Source organism: Castanea sativa, chromosome 3, assembly GCF_040712315.1.
Source record: "Castanea sativa cultivar Marrone di Chiusa Pesio chromosome 3, ASM4071231v1".
Taxonomy (NCBI): domain Eukaryota; kingdom Viridiplantae; phylum Streptophyta; class Magnoliopsida; order Fagales; family Fagaceae; genus Castanea; species Castanea sativa.
The window spans coordinates 12,278,192-12,299,555 of record NC_134015.1 but is presented as its reverse complement, the minus strand read 5'-3'; the positions used below and the strand labels follow the sequence as shown (position 1 = coordinate 12,299,555).

Genomic DNA, 21,364 nt, shown 5'->3' with positions numbered 1-21,364 from the left:
ATTAAGGTAATTAATCGGTTATAATTGAATATTTATTATTCTTTACTTTCTAGCATAAATCAGTCCTTATTAGCTTGATCCCCACTTGAATTTTCCCAAAAATTTTAACGTCTACATGAAAAATTATGATAGCGTTGTGTAAACTGTAAATGCCACCAAACCTTATCCACTAATAGTTTATTCTCACTTCACCAACCCTCGTCCTATATATTCTCTGACACGCAATCAATCTGAGCAACTTCTTTTTTTTTTTTACATACGTTGTTTGAGTTGTAGTTGGGTTTGCCATCTCTTTCTTTTTTTTTTTAATCTTCAAATGGGTCTTAAATAACAACCACCAACCAAGCTGTGTACTTTGATTGCACTACTCCTTTGTCAGTGTTTGATCAGCTTTAGCTCATCTTGTTTTTCTTTTAAGTTTTCACCATTTAATCTTTTACTTCAAATGGGTAGTGTTGATAAATATTAAATAGTACAAATCTGCAGCCTTCATTATTTCCTTCATTCTTCTTCTTTTTTCCAAAGTTTTTTCCACACAATAGTACCCCTTTTGCTATATATATAAACACCACAATTCAAGCCATTTTATCATTTGACTCAATTCTTGTGTGTCCAAAATGGGAAGTGTTGGAATGGCGATCAGCAAAACAACTCTGGTTTGTGCTCCATTAATGGCTGAAACTGTTGAGCAAATAATGACTGACATGTACAAGGCAAAAGTACAAGGTGCTGATTTAGTTGAAATCAGGTTGGACTATATTAAGAACTTCCAGCCTCGCCAAGACCTTGAAACCATACTCAAAAAGAAGCCATTGCCAGTGCTCATCGTGTACCGGTAATATTCAAAACTTAACTCCCAACTCAATTGTTCTTTTTCAGTTTTTTCTGTTTTCTAGCTCAAACAGTACGTGTTTATATTTTTAATTCCTATTCTTGGAGTTTACTGGTTTGAGTTTTGGTCAAATGTGATATAAATTCTCTTAGTGTAATTATCATTCTTAGGCTTATAGAAATGTTGTTAGAATATGATTGAAAGGATGAAAAAGAGCTCACAATTAAAACCACAAGTTGATTACTGCCACTCTCTGTGGGTTCCATTGCTAGTATTAAATTAGAGTGGCCTCCAAAAATCATTCAGATAAAATAATTTAAGAGTAGCGCAAGTACTACTATCTTGTAGCTAAAGGTTGATTAGGTGGAAGCCTAACTAGGAAGCACTGGACACTTCTTTAGTCTGCCGTACTGTGTCATACCCGCTATGTCATGTTAAATTTTTTAGAAATTGCCTGTGTTGTCGTGTCATACCAGTGACTGTAGAAGCCTAATTAAGTGCCAAAATCATTACGGGGATGCTCATATTACTGCTGTATGGAGAGGACAAGCTCTGCTCTGGTAAAATTTTCTTTTATCAGATACATAAAAATATTATTTATTTTATTAGTTGTATAGATTTGGCTCCTTCTTAGTGTAATTGTATCAGCATCCAAAAATGATGGATTAAGACTCATCATCTCATGAATTTCCCCTAATAGACCAATTGCACAACATTTCAACCCAGGTTTTTTTTTTTTTAAATCCCTAGTTTACTTGCAAGCTCTCTGTCGTTTTGTCCAGAATTTGCAGTGTCCTTAAATTGCAACAGAAATGATTATGAAATTTACCGGCCAAAATCACTCAGATTCAATTGTCTGGAACTCATTATCTGTGAAGTAAGATGCAGTGTGTGGTGAATCTTTTTTTGTAAAACATGTGGCAGACTCATAGGTATAGGTAATAACTGGACCAACAGAGAAGCTAAAAAGACTATTTTAAGATGCCAATCTATAGACTTCCTCTGCCTCTGCAATGTTAAGTTCTTATTTTGATTTTAAAAGCTTGGCATTAGGTTTGTAAGGTGGAAGACAGTAGTGTTGTGCTCTAACTTATATATTGGAGGAATTACTAGTCCCCTCACATGTAAAATACACTAGTGATTTAGCAAGATTCTCTATTGTGTCAAGTCATGAAAACAGGAACAAAAGAAGGAAAAATGACATGGATGAGAAAGTTCAAAGGTTAATAAGGCAAGACTACCATGATGATTGGTTCCTTATTGTTTCTTCTCTCCCTTGTAAATCACCAGGCACATGTTCATCAAACTAGAGAAGGCCTTATATATAAATATATAAATAAATACACACACACACACACATTATATATTTCATTTTATTGCTATCTAAACATTAATTTTCGCATCTATCCTAATTATGTACCATTTTTCTCCAAGGCCAAAGTGGGAAGGTGGTCAGTATGAAGGTGATGAGCACACACGGTTGGAAGCTCTTCATACGGCCAAAGAACTGGGAGCTGATTACATTGATTTTGAGCTCAAGGTACTGTTTTGAAATTCGTATTCGACATTGAAGTGTGTACAGGACTTATTCAATACTTGATTATGCTCTGTCAACATTTCTAGTATGCCATTAAATCATCTGCTTATGTGTTTATAAGGCAAAAAGTCCTTGTAATACTCTATAATAAAGCAAGAGAGATTTATGTATGATAGGATTTGAAATCTATAACATCTGCTCCATGATGATTACTTTAGAACCGTCCTGTTAAATGGCCACACTGCCATGTGTAGTTTCTCTGTCAGTGGGTAAACATTTGAAATAGTTGAGAATTATTTTTCTAATGATATTTATTTAGATTGAAATATTTTGTTGATTCGGTAATCTCATCTGACTTGAGTCATATGATTGTTCAGGTGGCTTCTAATCTTATGGAAGAACAGAAAATTAATTGTCACAGTGGTAGCAAAGTTATTGTATCATGCTATGTGAATGGTGTGACCCCTTTAGAAGAAGATCTGAACCATCTTGTCATGAGTATGCAATCTACTGGAGCAGATATTATCAAACTTGTCATAAATGCAACTAATATTACAGAAATATCAAGAATTTTTCATCTTCTCTCATATTGCCAGGTATCTCTTGTGATGATAGCTTATCTTCCTTCAAATTCTGTTTAAGTGATTTACCATTTAAACTGAAAAAGAGTGGTACATTTCATACAAAATTTAAAAGTAAAAGAAATTACTAAAAAATGAAAGGGAAAATGAAGAAAGGGGGTAAAGGGAAATTTTTCAAATATATGATAAAAAAATCAAGCAACAACAACATATGAAATAAGTTGATTTTCAAATGAAAATTTTCAAAGTCGTGAAATTGTCAGTTTTTTGGAATTTTTGTAAAATCATATTTTCTCTATTGAGAGATCAGCTCTGGCTACTACATGCAGGTTCCACTAATTGCATACTCAATAGGTGAAAGAGGTCTTATAAGCCAGATTCTGTGCCCAAAATTTGGTGGTTTTCTGGTCTATGGATCTATGGAAGGAAACTCAGTTCCAGGACTGCCTACTTTGGAAAACCTTAGACAGGCTTATAAAGTTAAAAATATTGATGAAGATACTAAAGTTTTTGGGCTCATCTCCAAACCAGTTAGCCACAGCAAAGGCCCTCTATTGCATAATCCTACTTTCAGGCGTGTGAAATATAATGCAATATATGTCCCAATGTTTGTTGATGACCTCAAGGACTTCTTCAGTGTCTATTCTAGCTCTGAATTTGAATTTGCTGGATTCAGGTATGCTGCAAGCATATATTACATTTTAATTTCTTAAAAATATATATTAGGCTGACAAAAAGAATGATACTTCAATTTTTATGGCTTGGATGATGTATCATTTAGAACACGTAATGTGATTGATGTTTTATGTTTGTTTTGCCCAAACTTATCATCTTAGCAGCTCTCTTTTCACATGAGGACCCAGCCATTGTAAGCTGTTCAAACTCTGGCAACTAATTGATAACCTTCCAATTTTGCTACATCAGGATTGGGTCTAGATAGTGCTCTGAAAACCCTTCATTGATAAGGAAAATTGGGCTCGATTTTTAAGTATTTTGCCTCCAGAGGCAGTGAAATGCTATTACCAGCCATTTCCGATTTGGTGCACTATAATATAAGAAGAGTGTATAACTATTTGCATCTGAAGTCTGTCAAATCTAGACTTTTCTTTTTATCTTCTCTCACAACATATACAGCCTTTCCTTGATTTTGTCCAGTTTAGAAATATTAAAGGTTGTTGGGATGAAATGAAGCCTACTTGCCCTTATTCTCACTAGCTTTTGGTTAACTTAGAATAGCTTTCGTTTCGTTAAAGTGTTTTTTAATTTTCAATGCTATACAATAATTCTGTGTGTGTTTGTGTGTGTGTGTGTGTGTGTGTGTTTTTCTGGTGCTCTTAGCATAACCTCTCATTTTCTTGATTCATGTGAATATAGTGTTGGGTTTCCATACAAAGAAGCTGTAGTTGAATTTTGCGATGAAGTCCAACCACTTGCGAAGGTTGGCTTAATCTACCATTCTTAATTTTTGTATATTATTTTGGGGTATTTTAATTTCGTAGAATTGCTTACACTGTCTTCATCATGTTTATCCCAGTCCCAATGGATGACTGTTTGCATGGTTGATGAAATAATCATTTTCACATGATTTATCAGGCAATAGGTGCTGTCAATACTATTATAAGGAGGTCAAGTGATGGGAAATGGGTTGGCTATAATACAGACTGCGAGGCGTCAATAACTGCAATTGAAGATGCTCTTAAACGTACTGGCATAACAATATTTATAATTTTACCTACAGAGTTGTTTTTAATTTTCTACAAAATTGGTTTTCTTCATTGACAATTGATAAATTCTAGAAAGTGATATACCAAAATTTGTGCATTTGAGATATCACAGATCGGGGATGCACTAATGGGGAAACATCTTTCGATTCACCTCTTGCTGGAAAACAATTTGTGCTAGCTGGTGCTGGAGGTGCAGGAAGAGCCTTAGCAGTTGGTGCCAAAAGCAGAGGAGCTCGGGTGGTCATTTTCGACATTGATTTTGGTATATTAACCTTAGCTCTACAATCTAGAATGATAAAAAAATATTTATATATATACTATTAGTCTAATATGGCACATTAATGGAAGGCGACTTGGTTTTTCATGCCACTGAAAACTAGGCTAATTTAGACAAGCCTCTGCCATATTTTTCCCACTCCCCCACCCTCCTTTCCACCCCAAATATTTAAATAAATAAATACAAGAGAAATAAACATAAAATTAAAGAAAATGGCCTCTTTTCTCAATTGTAATGAAACCACTTTCCAGTTCCTGATGCACCACAATGATTTAGTAACTAAGAAGCTGATTTGTATATTTTTTCTAAACCTGTTTTCCTAATTCTCATCATTTGTTTAAAAGAGAGAGCAAAGACTCTTGCTCACGAGGTATCTGGTGAAGCTCGGCCTTTTGAAGAGGTATTTAACTTCCATCCAGAGAAAGGGGCAATCCTTGCAAATGCAACACCTCTGGGAATGCATCCAAACACAGATAGAATTCCTGTAGCTGAGGTCCACTACTCTATCCTTACTAGTTATTATTTACTTGAATAACATTTCAATTTTGATTTCGATTATTAGAACTATTTTTTTGCTTTTCTAGGTGACCTTGCAGGATTACCAGCTTGTCTTTGATTCTGTTTACACACCAAGAAAGACCAGACTATTAAAAGATGCTGAGGCTGCAGGAGCCATCATTGTGAGCGGAGTTGAAATGTTCCTCCGGCAGGCCATTGGCCAGCTCAGTCTCTTTACAGGAAAAGAAGGTATCTCTTGACTTCTATCTGCTCAGAGGCTAGACTGTGTGTTTGTGGCCATAAGTTCCTAGGTTCTAATATTTCTGATGAAATTCTTGACCTTGCTACTGCAACATGTGAACTTCCATGCAAAAAGTATTTAAAACTTTCCAAACTAGTAGTACTAACTACATTATTGAGACTGTGGAAATAGCGGAAGATCTAGCCTGTAGCTTATCCATAATTCCTAGCAAGTACTATTCAAGTGCCAAGTGCTATTGTATGGTTACATTTATAAATAAAATAAAATAAACATAGGAAAGATGTCATGGCACCTACTTGACATCTTGAAGTCTTATGCAATCTAATATTCTAAATCAAGCCCCGTAAATGGTTTGTATGATATTCTAAAACTTATGCCACTTACCAATTTACTGGTGAGAGAACTCTTAATGTCAATCTGGACTTTCAGGTTTCCTAACATGATCGAGCAATCTGACACCCTTTGGCTTCCTCTGTTTTGCAGCACCTGAAGAGTTCATGTGGGACATCATCTTAGCGAAGTTCTGATGATGTATTGCATTACTCAGAAAATGTTGTAACTTGTTATATGTAACTTATGCTTCCATTTCTTTATTAATTCAAACTTTATCACAAAGAAATTTGGATATGCTAAAATCAAATAAAATATTTTCTAAGACCAAGAAAGAAAAATAATATGCTTTGTGAATTTCTCAGAGGATCAAACTAATGAACCAAAACTGTGAACGATGAAACTTATTCTGATATAAAATAATTAATGTGGACCAAGATTTAATGTGAAACAATCAACTTGGACAAGTGTTGTTGACATCAAAACAAATATCCAGTTCTACATGGTATGACATAGAGAGCTTCAAATTTTAAATATTTTTTCAACTGTGAATCAATCCACAGTAAGTGAATTTTTTTTTTTCCCCATTGTGAGGAATAATCCTCTGTCGTAGTGTGATTTTTTACCAAGTTACCTTTTTGTGTAATAGTTCCACAGTTCCACTTGACTCCCCAAAAAAAATAACAATTTAGGGATGGCAAAATTCTCCCACCTTGTCTTGTCCCATGTGGGTTTTACCCACATCCTATTTATAATTTATTTTTATACATAAATTATTATCATCCCGAAACGGCTGTCTTTCACTCTCTCTTGTTACTCTTACGCCCACTCACTTTTCTTTTTCATCTCTATCTCATTAATTTTGGAGTCACCTCATTAGAGATGACAAAATATCACCACCCTACCATGCTGTGAGTATCTTATATGCTGGCTCAGTTTCAGATACTTTGTGTAAGGCAAATAAGTGAGAATACCAATGCTTTTTCTTAGATTCTTAGATGACTGGTTATAGAAACTGTTCCTAAAGTCAAGGCAAGAAGTATTGCCATTCACTTTGAAGCTCAAAAGTAGTGTTTTATTTCAGCAAGGACAACAGGTTCAATAGCACTACCCGATTGTTTTTATAGAGAACTTGTTGCATCCTCCACTTGTTGTAAGCCAAATAGAAGATTTTTATTATGCAATGAAATATGGGCTTTAATGTAATTAGATAAATTACAAGCTATAGTTAAACAGCTATTTTCTGGTCCAAATTGGACTTTGGGCCTGACGTTTTAGCCCAACCTGATTTAGGTAAAAAGAAATTATATGATTGATCACAAATTAAAGTCAATCCACTATCTTCTGGTCCAAAGTGAACGTTGGGCCTAAATCTGTAGCCCAACTTGATTTAGGCAGAGTGAAATTTCTATAGACTTTAGCCAGAAAGCCTGAATTTGGGCTAGCAAACAACAAGTCGCCTAAAACTAACTGGCATATGAAAGATTATATTCTCTTGCACTTTTGGATCAATAAACTCTTTTCTTCTTCTTTTTTCTCAAGTAAATTTAATAAATTAATTTTTCATTCTTTCCATCATTTTTTGTGCTTCTGGTTTAATATTTTTTTAGGTAAATGGTTTAATAAATTTTCATTCAAAGAAAAACAGATTCTAAGCATGAAAATTTTATTTTGTATCACGAAAATATATAATATCCCAGTAATATTCCGTGACGTAAATTCGTGATGCAAAATATCACCTCCAAAACTTGAGCTAAAACAATTTTGAAGAGACTAATAGACCTTGGCACTCTCCCCTCCTCCCCCTTCAAACTAGAGGAAAAGGATTGCTCCTTGACCGTTTCTAATTGGGAATTTTTAAATGAGCTCTATGTATGATTAATTTACATAATGAAACAGAGGTCAAAAGTTTTCCTTGCAAATTGTATTATTCAAAGTTCTCACACTCCCACAACTCGAGTGAGGAGTAATCATGTGTTCCTAATGTTCAATTAATTCCTGGCATTGTTACTTTTTTTTTCATAAACTTTTTCAATAGAAATACTAAGAAGTGCCAATTGAATTACAAGGTTTTGGGCTTATCTATATCAAATTATCGATTATTTGTATTACATTCAAACTGATTTGTTGAATGCATATATACAGTACATAACAAATCTGGAAAACTATGAATCATTAATCAATTGAGTATACCTATTTTCAAAATTTTCAAAAATTAAAAAAACTCAAAAGAGAAAGGAAAAAAAAAAACAAGGAACAGTAACAAACAAATTTTCTGCCGTCTTTAGACTGTAGAGGGGGCTATCCGAAATTCAGGATAAGACCTGGAGGTTTGAATGGAAGATGTTTAGGCAAAATGGTTAGGTAGTTTCTGGATTCGTAACAGATTTTTTATTTTTTATACGTGTCAAATAAAATTAAAAATGCAAAAACTACCTGTTTGATTTTGGGGTCCTCGTGGTGGCCTATTCATAGAAGCTACAACTTGTCCAGATGGCATGAAGTAATCCAAAATTGAAAGCTAATAGTTTAAAAATAAGTCTATAGTAACCCAAAAAAAATTCACAACATTTTCCACTTGAGTGACATGTTATTACCGACATATAATAAAAATGATGTCAATTGTGGATCCATGTAACATATATATTGATGAACAATTGATTTGTTCTGGAGTAAAAGGGTTCTCTATTGACAAATAAAGTCTCAATCTCCCAAAGCTTAAACTTAAACACATTCAGCACTATGATTTCATTGGAGTTAACAGGTTTCTCTCAAATTTTGTTGGTGATAAAGTTAGTATGAATTTGGAAAGGTTAATAAAAAACATTGTTGATTTTTTTTAGGAAGATTTTGATAAACTAGAATTAATAGAGGTGTGCAAAAGTGTTGTTGGGTAAACTATGTGGAGGAAGCTATTTGCTGATAATTTGATAGTTAAATTGAAGGAAGGGGATTGAATCTTGAACATCTCAATTTGAAGTATCAAGATTTGTCAGTTGAGCTATAAAAGCTCTTAGAAAACAATCTAATAACTTTGAAATATATACACGTTTCTACCTAATAAATAATAAATCATATACATTCAAAATATTACATAAATAAAAGCATGCTAAATTCTTTGGGAGGAGAGGGGGAAAGCATAATAAACATCTTCTTGCATACACTTTCTTTCAAATAGGTTTACAACAAAAAAATACAATTCACTTGTACCAATAATAACATGCTTCTTTGGAAATTGGGATAAGTAATGTGTTTGAGTTTGGTGAAATAGTGTAACTAAGTGTGTGCATTTAACATTTATGTTGTTTCTCAAAAATAGTAATAATAATAATAATAACAACAACATGATTCTTTCAAAAAGAAGTATATAATATATATTAAAGAATATGCATTAAAGACGCATTTAATTTGTTTTTTTGACACATGGCGTGTATGAATTTATAAGCGAGATGTGTACACATCATAGCCTACCACCTAGTGTTATTTGCCCATTCATTCTAGATGAATAGTCACATGTCGGTTTGTACTTTGTAGAGGAAGGTAACACAACACATGGTAGACTCTACGTTATTTTGAAGTAATAAGCTTCAATTAGTTCAACTGATAAAGTCTCTGATAGTTGAATAAGAGATTTAGGGGTTCAATCTCCGCTTATACAAAAAATCGATTGATGTCTTGGTCTGACGATAAATGTTATGGACATATTTGATGTAATTAGCTAATCCTTTGACAAAACGTACTTTACTTGTCAAGTGTTAAAACATGCAAATCTGTCCAAGAAACAAGTGAAGAAGTATTGTTCATTAAATCTTGACAGAGGCCTATCTATTGAGGATTGATGTTGAAGCTCGACAGAAGCTGTATCTGTCGAGAATTACGAAATCAGAATTTTCAGATCTGATTACACGCATATCATTGAGTATTTGTATAGGGTTCTTTTCTCACAACCCTAGACATATATAAAGATTATTTTAAGGGCCGTCTCAAGGTTGTTGCACTTGTTGTTACACGCATATTGTAACCGAAGACAGAAATTGTCCTAATTCATCTTTCTCTCTAGAAGTTATAGCGTCTTTACGTGAAGGGTTTTGTGACCAAGGAGTTTCTTGATCTTCATGTTGATGAATTGAAGAACTTTGCAGCTCACATCTTCCTCAAGTTGGTGTATTACGTACTAGGATCCGTGCATCATTGGTTAGTCACGTATTGGGATTCGTGCATTGAAATGAGAGATTGCCGCTACAATACAAGTCCAATTGAGTATTGGGGTAAGGGTTCAACTGTAGGTTGGTATTAAGTATTGGGATTCCTTTTACTTGCAACTGCTTGTTTGGATAATAGTGGATTCTCGGGAGTGGTGACTTTAAATTCACCAAATGGGATTTTGCCTCGAAGGTTTTCTTCATTCGTAAACAAATTACCGTGTCAAATTTATTTTCTTTTGCATTTAGTTTAATTGGTGATTTGTTTGTGCTACCACGCTATTGCATATTAAATTGACTTAATTAATTAATTAATTTTCTAAATTGGTCAATACATTTTTGATCTATCAATAAAGAGCTATCATTAAGAGCGGGTATCATAGGTTGAAACTCTATCTCAAAAAGAGATATTTTGAAGTACGTACTAACTTCTTTAGACGTGACATAGGACATAAATCTAAGAGTAATTTATAAAAATTTGTGAATAAACTATTTCGCACATTCATAGAATTTACCTTTTAGAACTAACTAAAAGACTTATTTAAAAAAAAATGATATGCCTATAATATTTTCACAATATTTTTACAACAAATTCTAGGTGGCAGATTGTTACTGGTTGTTATTGTTGGGACAAAAAAGTAATCTTAGTGTTAGGTTCAAATTTGAACTAATAACAACTAACCACCTTTGATTTGTTGTAAAAATGTTGTGAAAATGTTGTGGACGTAGCATCTCTCTTAAAAAAATGTGTAAGGAAGTTTAACCCAAAGAAGGTAAAAGGAAGCTCTCTCTTAAAAACTTGAACTATGGCTATTGCCCTCCACACTTCACAAGCACTTATACTTGTGAGTAAAAAAGTTAATAGAGTATTTGATGATATTAATAATGTACATTTAATGACATATTTATTTAGGAAATTATGGATAACATTTATTATTGACACATAGAAAACAAATCAGCAATCAAGTTGAGAACCACTACACACCCTTGGCACTATGATCATTTCACAAGTATAAGTTCTTTTAGAGTGGAGGAGCCAAGGGCTGAGGTTCAAGTCTTTAGGAGGGAGTTTCATACACATATACTTAGATTAAGCTAAAGTATGATTTATATCTCATATAATAAATAAATAAAAAGGTTGAAAAAAAAACCAAAAAAAGGGTAAAAAGTCAATAGAGTTTTTGATGAGATTAGTAGTGAAAATTTAATGGCATATTTATTCAGGAATTTATGTGGATAACATATAAATGATACATGGCAAACCAATCACCTATAAGGTTGAAGAAAAGAAAAACGGAAAAAATAGGATAAAAATTTAATGGAGTATATGACGAGATCAGTAGTGGACATGTAATGGCATATTTATTTAGGAAGAGTATTTGACGAGATTAACAATGGACATTTAATGACATATTTTATGAAATATAAAAGGAAAATGCTAATGAGTACCCTTAAGGCATTGATTAACAATTCATTTTAGGAAAATTTTAACATAACTTTTATGGAAAATATGTTAACCAATGCCCAGAGGCATTCATTAGCATGACCTAATATAAAATATGTTAAAAAAAGTTAATTGCTTTTTTTTCTCATAAAAAGTTTTTAAAAATATTTTCTAAACTAATGCCTTTTGGAGTTCCGTTAACTTTTCCCAAAGGTTAATAGAGTATTTAATGAGATATAATAGTTGACATTTAATGGCATATTTATTTAGTTTGTTAACCTACTTATCTACTTAATTTTTTACCTTTTTAACACAATTTTTGTTATTGCAATAATGATCTTAAGCATGGATCTCAAGCATTTGGATAGTCTTCTCCTCATGGCCAAGCCCTTGTGTCTTCACAGTGGAGTGGACTTCTCTATTTTACTTGATTTGGTTTTCTCCTATATGATCTTACATTTTTTAGGTTTGGGTGTGAGATTGGGGTGTGTACTCACATGAATACTTCCGATCTAAGAATCTTATTATCATATGCATTTGACTTTGTAAAGTTCTGATTTACAACTATGTTTTATGTTGGCTTTATTCCATAACAAAAAAAATATTGTATTTGCTTTAATTTTATTTCTTGTATTTTGTGGGATTTTATTGTATTGGGTTTAGAATTAAGTTGGTGAAGAATCGAGCATGAAATGAAGAATCAATGCAATTTCGCAACTAACTCGTGAGAAGAGTATCCTGCGAAAAGGGCACGTGAGAAGCACATGCTGAAAGCTGAAAAGTCATGCCAGCTTGGAGGATTTCGCGAGTGTCTTGCTAGTAAGGCTTTCTCACGAGATATCCACGAAACTCTCTGCTTAGAGGATTTTTAAGTGTGACTCTCTTACCCTTTACCCATACTATATATACCGTCATTACCCACAAAAGTGAAAAGAGGTCATTCAAAAAAAAAAAAAAAACCCTAGATAGATTTTCTACAACACCGACACCCATTTTTTAAAGAGAGAGCTACTCATCCTTAGTAAGAAATCATTGTAGTCTCTTCTCATTTCCTCTCCCATTGCCATACCTTGAGAGGAGATTTGTACCCAAACACAACTCACACCTTTTCAGAGTGTAGAGAGTGTTTTGGAGCTTGGAAGCTTTAGGGATTTGCCAAAAGAAGCCGGTGAGGCTTGGCGGATGCAATCGGACACATTGCGAAATCTGGAAAGCTAGACAAGACACAGTTCTGAGAAACCTTGTTGGAGTAGGAGCTTGGAGGGCTTAGGTACATTGGGTAGATTAGTGTATCCTAACTTATTGTCTAGTGGATCGATTTACTACTTAGAGGGCGACGGAGAGGTTTTTCGCCAAGTTCTTCAGTTTCCTCTTCGATAACACATCGCCGTATTATCTTGTGTTTACATCTCTCTTCCCTTACTCTTGTGCTTTACTTTTATTGTTTGTTGTTCATGTTTATGCGCTAGAGTAGTATCGGTTGATTGCGTCTCATTTACTCTTGTTCCGCACTTAGATAAGTTAGAGTAAAAGCAACCGAGCCGTAAATTATTAATTTGGGGTCAAAATAGCTCTTGTGTTTTTAACACAAATCTAAGTTTTCAGACATAATTTATTTTTATTGATTTAATATATTTAAAAATTAAAATTTATAAAAATATAGTAGTGCTAATTAGAAAAGGAGAAATTATAAAATGTTTTACATCAACCAAACAAAAGAAGAAAACAAAAGGAGCATATGTCAAATGCATTTAGGATAAACTCTGGCCAAATTTTTTTTAAAGAATCTTAAAATAAAAATTGTCTATGAAAGTATATAATTAACTTATTTCTTTTAATAGTTGCAATAGAATTGAACATATAGTGTCTATTTCATGATAGTTACTGTGGGGGGTAAAAAGATCCTGATAGGAACATGGGCCTTTTGGGCCGTGTTAAGGAAGGCCGACCTGACCTTGGGTTTAGAAGTTGTTAATACTATGGGTCGGCCCATGCGCCGAGGATCCGAGGACCCAGCCGAGGGTGAGCTTACCCTCGGATGAGCACCGAAGAACTCGGGATTTCATAGTAAAGGTTAGGGGATGGTACAGTTAAGGCCAATGGTTAAAAGGGGGAAACCCTAGAACGCCCCAGAAGCACCGGTGTTGAAGAAATGTCAAAGATAAAGGCTGCTACCTCCACATTAAAGACCCTGCACCTACCACCCTGGCCGCATTAATGAGGAAGTGACACTTGAACAGTGGAAGGGAAACTTCTAGTTACTGTTCAAAGGCACTAAGAAAAGAAATATCTAGGCTAAGGGAGGAAATGGGGCAACACGTGTATAAAGTATTAAAAAGAGGAGTATTTAAGGGAGGACCTGGGACAGAAAGAAGGACGGACTTTTTTGTAACCTAAAAAGAAAAGAAACAAAGAAAGATATAATATAAGAACAGCCCTTGGCTTACGTCCGAGGAGGCCAATTTGCAATATTCCTTGTTGTTTCCAATTATTTACCACCCTTAGTTTGTTATTTGATTCCCACCCATTTCTAATCTAGGTTTCAAGCCCACACTCTACAAATTCGTATTGTTTAAGGCTCATTGGGCCTGAGCCCATAACTGTTCTTGGGTCCAGGTGCAATTGTGCACTTACAGTTACCATTAATATCAAACAAAGACATTGATTAGTTTTTGCTATAGACTGGATCCAAATTCAAGTCCCTAATTCAACAACAAGAGATTTTATTAATTAAACTTATTGGAACCCACTTAAAGAATATAATTCTTACAAGAAATTATAAGGCGATTTATATTTATTTAGATATATTCACAATCCCATGAATGATAAGTTGTATATAAATATTACATAAATTAATTGGAAATCATAAAATTATAATGAACACAGTTATCCTAACAATTATCTCAAATAATAAAGGAAAAAAAAAAAGGGTTTTAGTCCTTAAATTATATGATTGTAATTTATATAAAGATATTTAGCTTTTGTATTATTATATATTGTTATATTTCTCTAGTGCTTAAATATTATAGATTAAAGATAAGTTAAGAATATCAAATATTTTTTTCAACATTTACACAATCTGTAAAGTTTAATAAATATATTTTTTACACAACACATATTAGGGTTATAAAGTATTTTATTTACAATTTTAAATCATTTTATATCACTCTTATACACTACTATTCATAATAAGGACATAGTATATAAAAAAAAATTACTCATTTATTATTTTTTTATGGGCCCAATTAATGGTGCTCTTAAAATATTGATGCATTTAAAAAAAAATTGATACCCATGAAAAATATAAAAATTATCTAAAAAATCAATTATTTTTTTCTTTCACACAAAAATATTTTTTAAACAAATGCTTTTATGGCATTCATTAACAAATTCTTCTTGTATTCGGCGGCAGAAGGACGAAATCATTCATATTCATTTCAGTGAATCTAAAATAATTAATAATTATTGAATTTATTTATTAATTTACTTTGGATGGATAGTATAATAGGGATACCCTTGTCATAAACCATGATTTGGGGACCAAAGTGCATCTTAGGCGACAACCTTTGCTGTTTTTTGTTTAAAATAGTCCTTTTGACATATATTGCCAAAAAATCAAAAATCAAAAATTGCTTTTGACATATAGCTGAAGATGGATCACATTCTCATAAATGTAACTTTAATTAAAAAAAATTAACATAAACAACTAATCTTTGTTTAATTAAGGGCCACCTAATGTTCTATGATGCTACAAAAACAATTTGGTTGAATATACCTTAGAGACTAAAGAGAGACTTTTGCTACCCAACTTTCAACCCACCCTCCCTTCAAATTTTTATTCCATCTGTAATTTATTTTGTTTTTTGTTTGTACCTACTGTATCCCTCGTAACAAGAAAAATCGTTAGCATCCTCTTGAGGAATACTATTTTACATTTATGGCGACCCACTTATTATAATTTTAAAGTCATATATTACATAAAAAAGTAGTCAACAAGTTCCCAAGTTCCATCTTATAAAACACTCTCTTCCTTAAATAATCAAATCTCTCTTTGAACCAACAACTTCTACTACCGAAACTCAACACTCAGCTAGCATGGGAAGCCTTCCGGTACATTTTTCTTCTCTTAATTTTGCTTCACATACTTCAAGTTCAATTATAGTTTTGCATGTTCATAGAAAATTACATGTTCTAGTTCTACCCAGCTTCAATATTTTCACTATTATTTGGTGTCAAATTTTTGGGTTTTGGCTTGTGTATCTCTGCATACATGCACAAAATACAAGCTAGAAGTGTCATGCATCCTCATGTGACATCTTCAATTTGTGTCTTTTGTGAATGTGACACTGAGTAAGGGTCCAAATTTTTTGTTGATTTTTTATGTTAGATGAAATTTCTTTCAACGTTTTCCATTTTCTTTAATGATTTCTCAGCTCACAAATTTATTTTAGTAATGGCTTCAAATATTCCAATTTCATTCATTTTCCAACCTTTTTTTTTTTGGTGAAAACCTTTTCAGTTTCTTTGGTATTATTTGTAAACTTTGCATGTTCAATGAAAATATGCTTATTACCATTTTTTTTGCTTGTTAATGTGTACTGTAGTTTACTGTGTCGGACTTGCAAACAAGCACCAATGGAGCTCGGAGCAGCCCCACCTTACTCTGTACTCCATTGATGGGAACCACTGTGGATCAAATGTTGATTGAGATGGGAAAGGCCAAAGAAATTGGTGCTGATGTTGTTGAGATCAGACTTGACTGTTTGAGAACCTTCAATCCTCGCCCAGATCTTGAAATTCTCATCAAACGCTCTTCTTTGCCAACTCTTGTCACTTACAGGTTTGATTTAGAGAGCCAGATAATAATAATAATATCACATATTGTTTATATTGTTAAAATATTGGTTAAATAATCATTAAATTTATTGTTTGTTATTACTTTAAACTTTTGGAACAATTACTAGTTTATTTTGATGTTTTTATTTATTATTGTTATTATTATTATATAACAAAGTGTGATGGACTTTAATTAATTATTTTTAAACTTAAGATTCTAGTATATTAAGAGTGGATTCTCAAAAATAAATTTAAAAAAGGAAAAAAAAAAAAGTATTTTAAGTGTGGTGATAGTTATAGACTATGTGTAAGACACACAATCAATTTTAGTTGAAGCGCATACGTAATTGTATAACTCAGCATAACTGAATCCAACTATCTGTCAAAACTCAAAGAGAAAGTCTATAAACACAAAAGACAAAGAATTCCGACCTTGTTGATGTGGTAGATTGTTAGTGGTAGATAGAAAAGTAATGTCAATAACGGATTTAGATAAATAACCAGTAAAAACTTATTAAATCAACTATTGTAAAAAATGTTGTGAAATCTTTATGTTTGTAGCATTGCTCAAACTAAAGGGGCTTTTAATGTGACAATCTGACATGTGGTAGACGGGTAGTACTAGAATAAAAATATAAAAATGTTTATTCCTTTTACTTTTTTTTTTCTTTTTTTTTTCCTTTGTTGAAATGGGCAGTGAGTATTTTTAGTTCAATCCTACCTTCTGTTATATAACTTCTTTTTCTTTTCTTTTTTTTGTGGTCTTCCTTAAATGAAAGAGAAATTTTTTTCTGACTTTTTAAGTTATTCTTTGGAATATAATACTTTCTTTATAATCAGTCGTATGTATAAAAGAAATTTCTGTTTTATTTTTATTAAATTGTACTTACTGAGAATTTTAGTTAAAAAATTCACTGAGGATTCCATATATACTTGACCAATTTCAATGTCCAATATGCTTTATGTTTGTCCTAAAGTTATATCTCACAAATAAAAAGGTTTTTTTATGCTGATGGTAAGTCCTGTTTTCTTTTACATTTCAGACCAATTTGGGAAGGTGGTCAGTATGAAGGTGATGAAAACAAGAGACAGGATGCACTTCGTTTGGCAATGGAATTGGGAGCTAATTATATTGATGTTGAGCTTGAGGTACTTTATTGTCAATAATCTTTTAATACTTCATACATTATGTAGTCAAAGATCATATTCTTTATAAGAACATGTTTTTTTTCCTGCATTTAAATGTGCTTGGCTTGGCCTATCTATGCAGTCAAAGAAATTATTGAATGATTAAATTCAATAGCAAGTATATGACGCTTATAGTCATACCCTCCATTTTTATTACACTATTAAATCTAGGTGGGTCTGATATTTCCTGTGCTTAGCATCTATATGAAACCTATTTTCTTTCTATTTGGTTGAAATTATGAAAGAAAGTAAAATGGTTGAAAAATGTCAAAACTATGTGATGACATGTTTAAGTAACAAGTTACTTAGATTTTCAAGCTCACCTACTATGCAGGTCGCTCATGACTTCAACAGTTCCATCAATGGAAAGAAGCCTGATAACTTCAAAGTCATTGTTTCTTCACACAATTTTCACAATACTCCATCTGCTGAGGCCATTGGCAATCTTGTCGCCAGAATCCAGGCTACCGGAGCTGACATAGTGAAGATTGCAACAACTGCATTGGACATTACAGATTGTGCACGCATTTTTCAGATAATGGTGCATTCTCAAGTATGTAATGCACATTGCATGGAATTTCTTTTCTACTAAACTTTGTTTATTTACAGTTTTCCATAAAACTTTATCCTTGTAAAGCTTCTATGATCTGCAATTGACAAATCTACCAAAACTTGTAGGTTCCAACAATAGGAATTGTTATGGGTGAGAGGGGTTTGATTTCACGGTTACTTAGCCCCAAGTTTGGTGGGTATCTCACTTATGGTGCACTTGAGGCTGGTGCTATATCAGCTCCTGGTCAACCAACAGCAAAAGATTTATTGGACTTATATAACTTTAGGCTTATCGGGCCTGATACTAAAGTATATGGTATTATTGGGAAGCCTGTTGGACACAGCAAGAGTCCACTTCTGTTCAATGCAGCATACAAGTCAGTTGGTCTTGATGCAGTTTATGTGCACTATTTGGTGGATGATGTTGAAAAGTTTTTCAATACCTATTCATCCATTGATTGGTCCGGATGCAGGTAAGATTTCCTCCGTTTAGGAGATATATCTCAAAAATTTATATTTATAGCATCAATTTAGTTTGGTTTCTCTGAGCACTGAGAATTAAACCAACAGCTTTGAATTGCTGTACCTCGGTTGCTATGACTTGTCATTGTGCTGAATTAGTACTAGCAGAAGATTAATCTGCTAGAGAGATTTAGCATAGACCGTGCTCATATTTCTGTATGGTATAAGATTGCTAGAACTTTATTTTCTTGATAAGCAAAATAATAGAAATTGAATTTGGAATGCAGCTGTACAATTCCACATAAGGAGGCAGCACTGAAGTGCATGGATGATATTGACCCTATTGCCAAGGTATCTGATTATCTCTTCACCTTGAAATATTATATTATTTGTATGTTATGATATTACCCAGAAATTTATTAGTTACTTACCATTACTTTTTTATTCTTTACAGAAAATAGGAGCTATTAATAACATCGTCAGGAGACCCGATGGAAAATTAATTGCTTTCAATACTGACTACATTGGTGCTATTTCTGCTATTGAGGATGGACTACGAGGTTTGAGTGCTCTACAAGCTATCCAAGAGATGTTTGGACAAGTTCTTTTTCTTTCGTTCTTGTTTTTCATGGTTCACTAAGTTGGTGTTCTCCTTTTTACAGGTTTGAATGGTACAATTCCTTCAGCTGGATCACCCTTAGCTGGTAAATTGTTTGTTGTCTTGGGAGCTGGTGGTGCTGGCAAGTCACTTGCCTATGGTGCTGCACAGAAGGGAGCAAGAGTTGTGGTTGCCAATCGTACATTTGGTAATAACCTAGCTCTGTGTTTCAGAACATATACTATTTCAAACGACATCTCATGAAACAATGAGCTAAAACATAATTCCTCAAATTTGGTACTGCTTCTATAGAGATAATACAGATTATCTATCATATATTTTTTAGCACAAACTACATACCTTTTAAGTCCTTAAGTTTATGAACAATCTTTGCAATTACTTGAATGACATGTGTCTTCTTCTAACAGAACGAGCGAAAGAACTGGCTGACAAAGTTGGTGGACAAGCTATGACTCTTGCTGAAGTAGAAAACTTCCATCCAGAAGAAGGGATGGTTCTTGCAAATACTACTTCTGTGGGAATGAAACCTAAAATTGATTTGACTCCCATTTCAAAGGTTTGCCTCACATATTTCTCATCCTACTTTCTTTTTCACTAAACCTTGCATAAAGGGTCACTAAGCTGTTCCATCATGATGTCAGTCTCATATATGCTACTTACCCAAAAAGAGGTCTCATGTATGCTACAGATCAACGTGTTGAATCTGTAACTATGATACATGTTGAAGGCTGTATTGATGTCAATATTTAATTTTTAAAAAAAATTAAAGAGACTTTGCTCAAAATGTGGAACAGCTGAATGAAACTTGAAGTGACATTGATGCACTGCATCAAACAACATACTGTAGTTACATCATGATAGGTTCATCTACTTATATGCCAAATAAGTAAATGTATTTTGTTGATTTTGCAGGAAGCTCTGAAACATTATTGTGTGGTCTTTGATGCCATTTACACACCAAAGGACACCAGACTCTTGCGAGAAGCAAGAGAGACTGGAGCCGTTGTTGTCTATGGGACAGAGATGTTGATCCGTCAAGGTTTTGAACAATACAAAAATTTCACTGGTTTGCCTGGTAAGATGCACCATATTGTTGTATTTTTGAGTCCTAAGTTATTGGTTCTTAATATTTACTAACTCGTTGGACTTTATTTTGAATCTGTTTCATTTATAATTCCAGCACCAGAAGATTTGTTTAGGCAACTCATGGAGAAGCACGCGTAATGGGATTTGGCTTGGTACTCTGTTATTACAAGCTTGCAGCTGAATTATGCTTCCCCAATGCAGCTCAAATTGCTTCAATTTTTGTATTGTGTGACAAGCTATTGAGTAATCATATTGTATGAATAAATCTTTGTTTCTATTAATGGAATGAGTTATGGAAACTAGATGCTAAAATTGCAATGTTATGCATTAAGATATGACCCTTCATAATGAGAAATGGTGTTAATGAGCTAATGTGGACAACTCTTTTTCTTTAGAGTTTCTTTACATGCCACTGCTTCATTGAATTTTTCAAGCAGTAGTTAAAACTATGAAACTATAAAACTTCAAGGATGCAAATGTATGTAAAGCAACTTAACCAGACAAACAGGAACTTTGATCAGTCATCCATGACTCAAAGAGACTGCCACTGGTATATTTTGCAGTGCCATGAAGTGCTACATTACTCTTGCTAAGCTTGAAGAGGGATTAAACCAAAATAGGAACAAACAATGGGAATTCAGCACTGTCATTTATTTATTTTATTTTATTCAGAAAGAAGATAGAAAGCAAAGAGGACAAAAAACTAGCTATTCCCAAGGCAACTCTTAACAGCCTGAGGGCAGATTACAAAGAGAGAAAAAGCAGCAGAATTACATGTGACCCCATTTTGCAAGAGCACCAACAACTTTGTTGGGGTCCCGTCTGATTGTATGATTAGAGAAGGGCTCACCTAGAAGATCTGCATAGCTTAAAAGTGTCCATCAGAGGGTCAACTTAGTGTATATATCTAATGTGCCCCATCAACTTTTTGATG

General features: G+C 33.4%; 2 protein-coding genes across 2 annotated transcripts; both read left to right on the top strand.

Annotated features, from left to right (window-relative positions):
• Window positions 1-352: 352 nt before the first annotated feature.
• LOC142629372 (bifunctional 3-dehydroquinate dehydratase/shikimate dehydrogenase, chloroplastic-like) lies at window positions 353-6,382 on the top strand. The gene is made up of 10 exons (XM_075803353.1): window positions 353-835; window positions 2,267-2,372; window positions 2,747-2,965; window positions 3,280-3,626; window positions 4,325-4,388; window positions 4,544-4,652; window positions 4,787-4,936; window positions 5,296-5,444; window positions 5,536-5,698; window positions 6,195-6,382. The coding sequence occupies exons 1-10, from the start codon at window positions 618-620 to the stop codon at window positions 6,236-6,238; spliced, it is 1,569 nt and encodes a 522-aa protein (XP_075659468.1). The 5' UTR covers window positions 353-617; the 3' UTR covers window positions 6,239-6,382.
• A 9,159-nt stretch (window positions 6,383-15,541) lies between these two features.
• Window positions 15,542-20,802, top strand: LOC142628033 (bifunctional 3-dehydroquinate dehydratase/shikimate dehydrogenase, chloroplastic-like). Its single transcript, XM_075801971.1, has 11 exons — window positions 15,542-15,797; window positions 16,292-16,527; window positions 17,567-17,672; window positions 18,046-18,264; window positions 18,390-18,736; window positions 19,013-19,076; window positions 19,180-19,285; window positions 19,388-19,531; window positions 19,752-19,900; window positions 20,257-20,419; window positions 20,525-20,802. Exons 1-11 carry the CDS (start codon window positions 15,783-15,785, stop codon window positions 20,566-20,568), a joined length of 1,593 nt encoding a protein of 530 aa, XP_075658086.1. The 5' UTR covers window positions 15,542-15,782; the 3' UTR covers window positions 20,569-20,802.
• Window positions 20,803-21,364: the final 562 nt, after the last annotated feature.

What these genes read in the sequence shown, in the direction of transcription:
- LOC142629372 (XM_075803353.1), top strand. Translation starts at nt 618, where the DNA reads ATGGGAAGTGTTGGAATGGCGATCAGCAAAACAACTCTGGTTTGTGCT. An exon ending in CATTTTCGACATTGATTTTG is followed by an intron (nt 4,937 to 5,295) that starts GTATATTAACCT and finishes TTTGTTTAAAAG; the next exon opens with AGAGAGCAAAGACTCTTGCT. An exon ending in TCTCTTTACAGGAAAAGAAG is followed by an intron (nt 5,699 to 6,194) that starts GTATCTCTTGAC and finishes TCTGTTTTGCAG; the next exon opens with CACCTGAAGAGTTCATGTGG.
- LOC142628033 (XM_075801971.1), top strand. An exon ending in ATATTGATGTTGAGCTTGAG is followed by an intron (nt 17,673 to 18,045) that starts GTACTTTATTGT and finishes CCTACTATGCAG; the next exon opens with GTCGCTCATGACTTCAACAG. An exon ending in TATTGAGGATGGACTACGAG is followed by an intron (nt 19,286 to 19,387) that starts GTTTGAGTGCTC and finishes TCCTTTTTACAG; the next exon opens with GTTTGAATGGTACAATTCCT.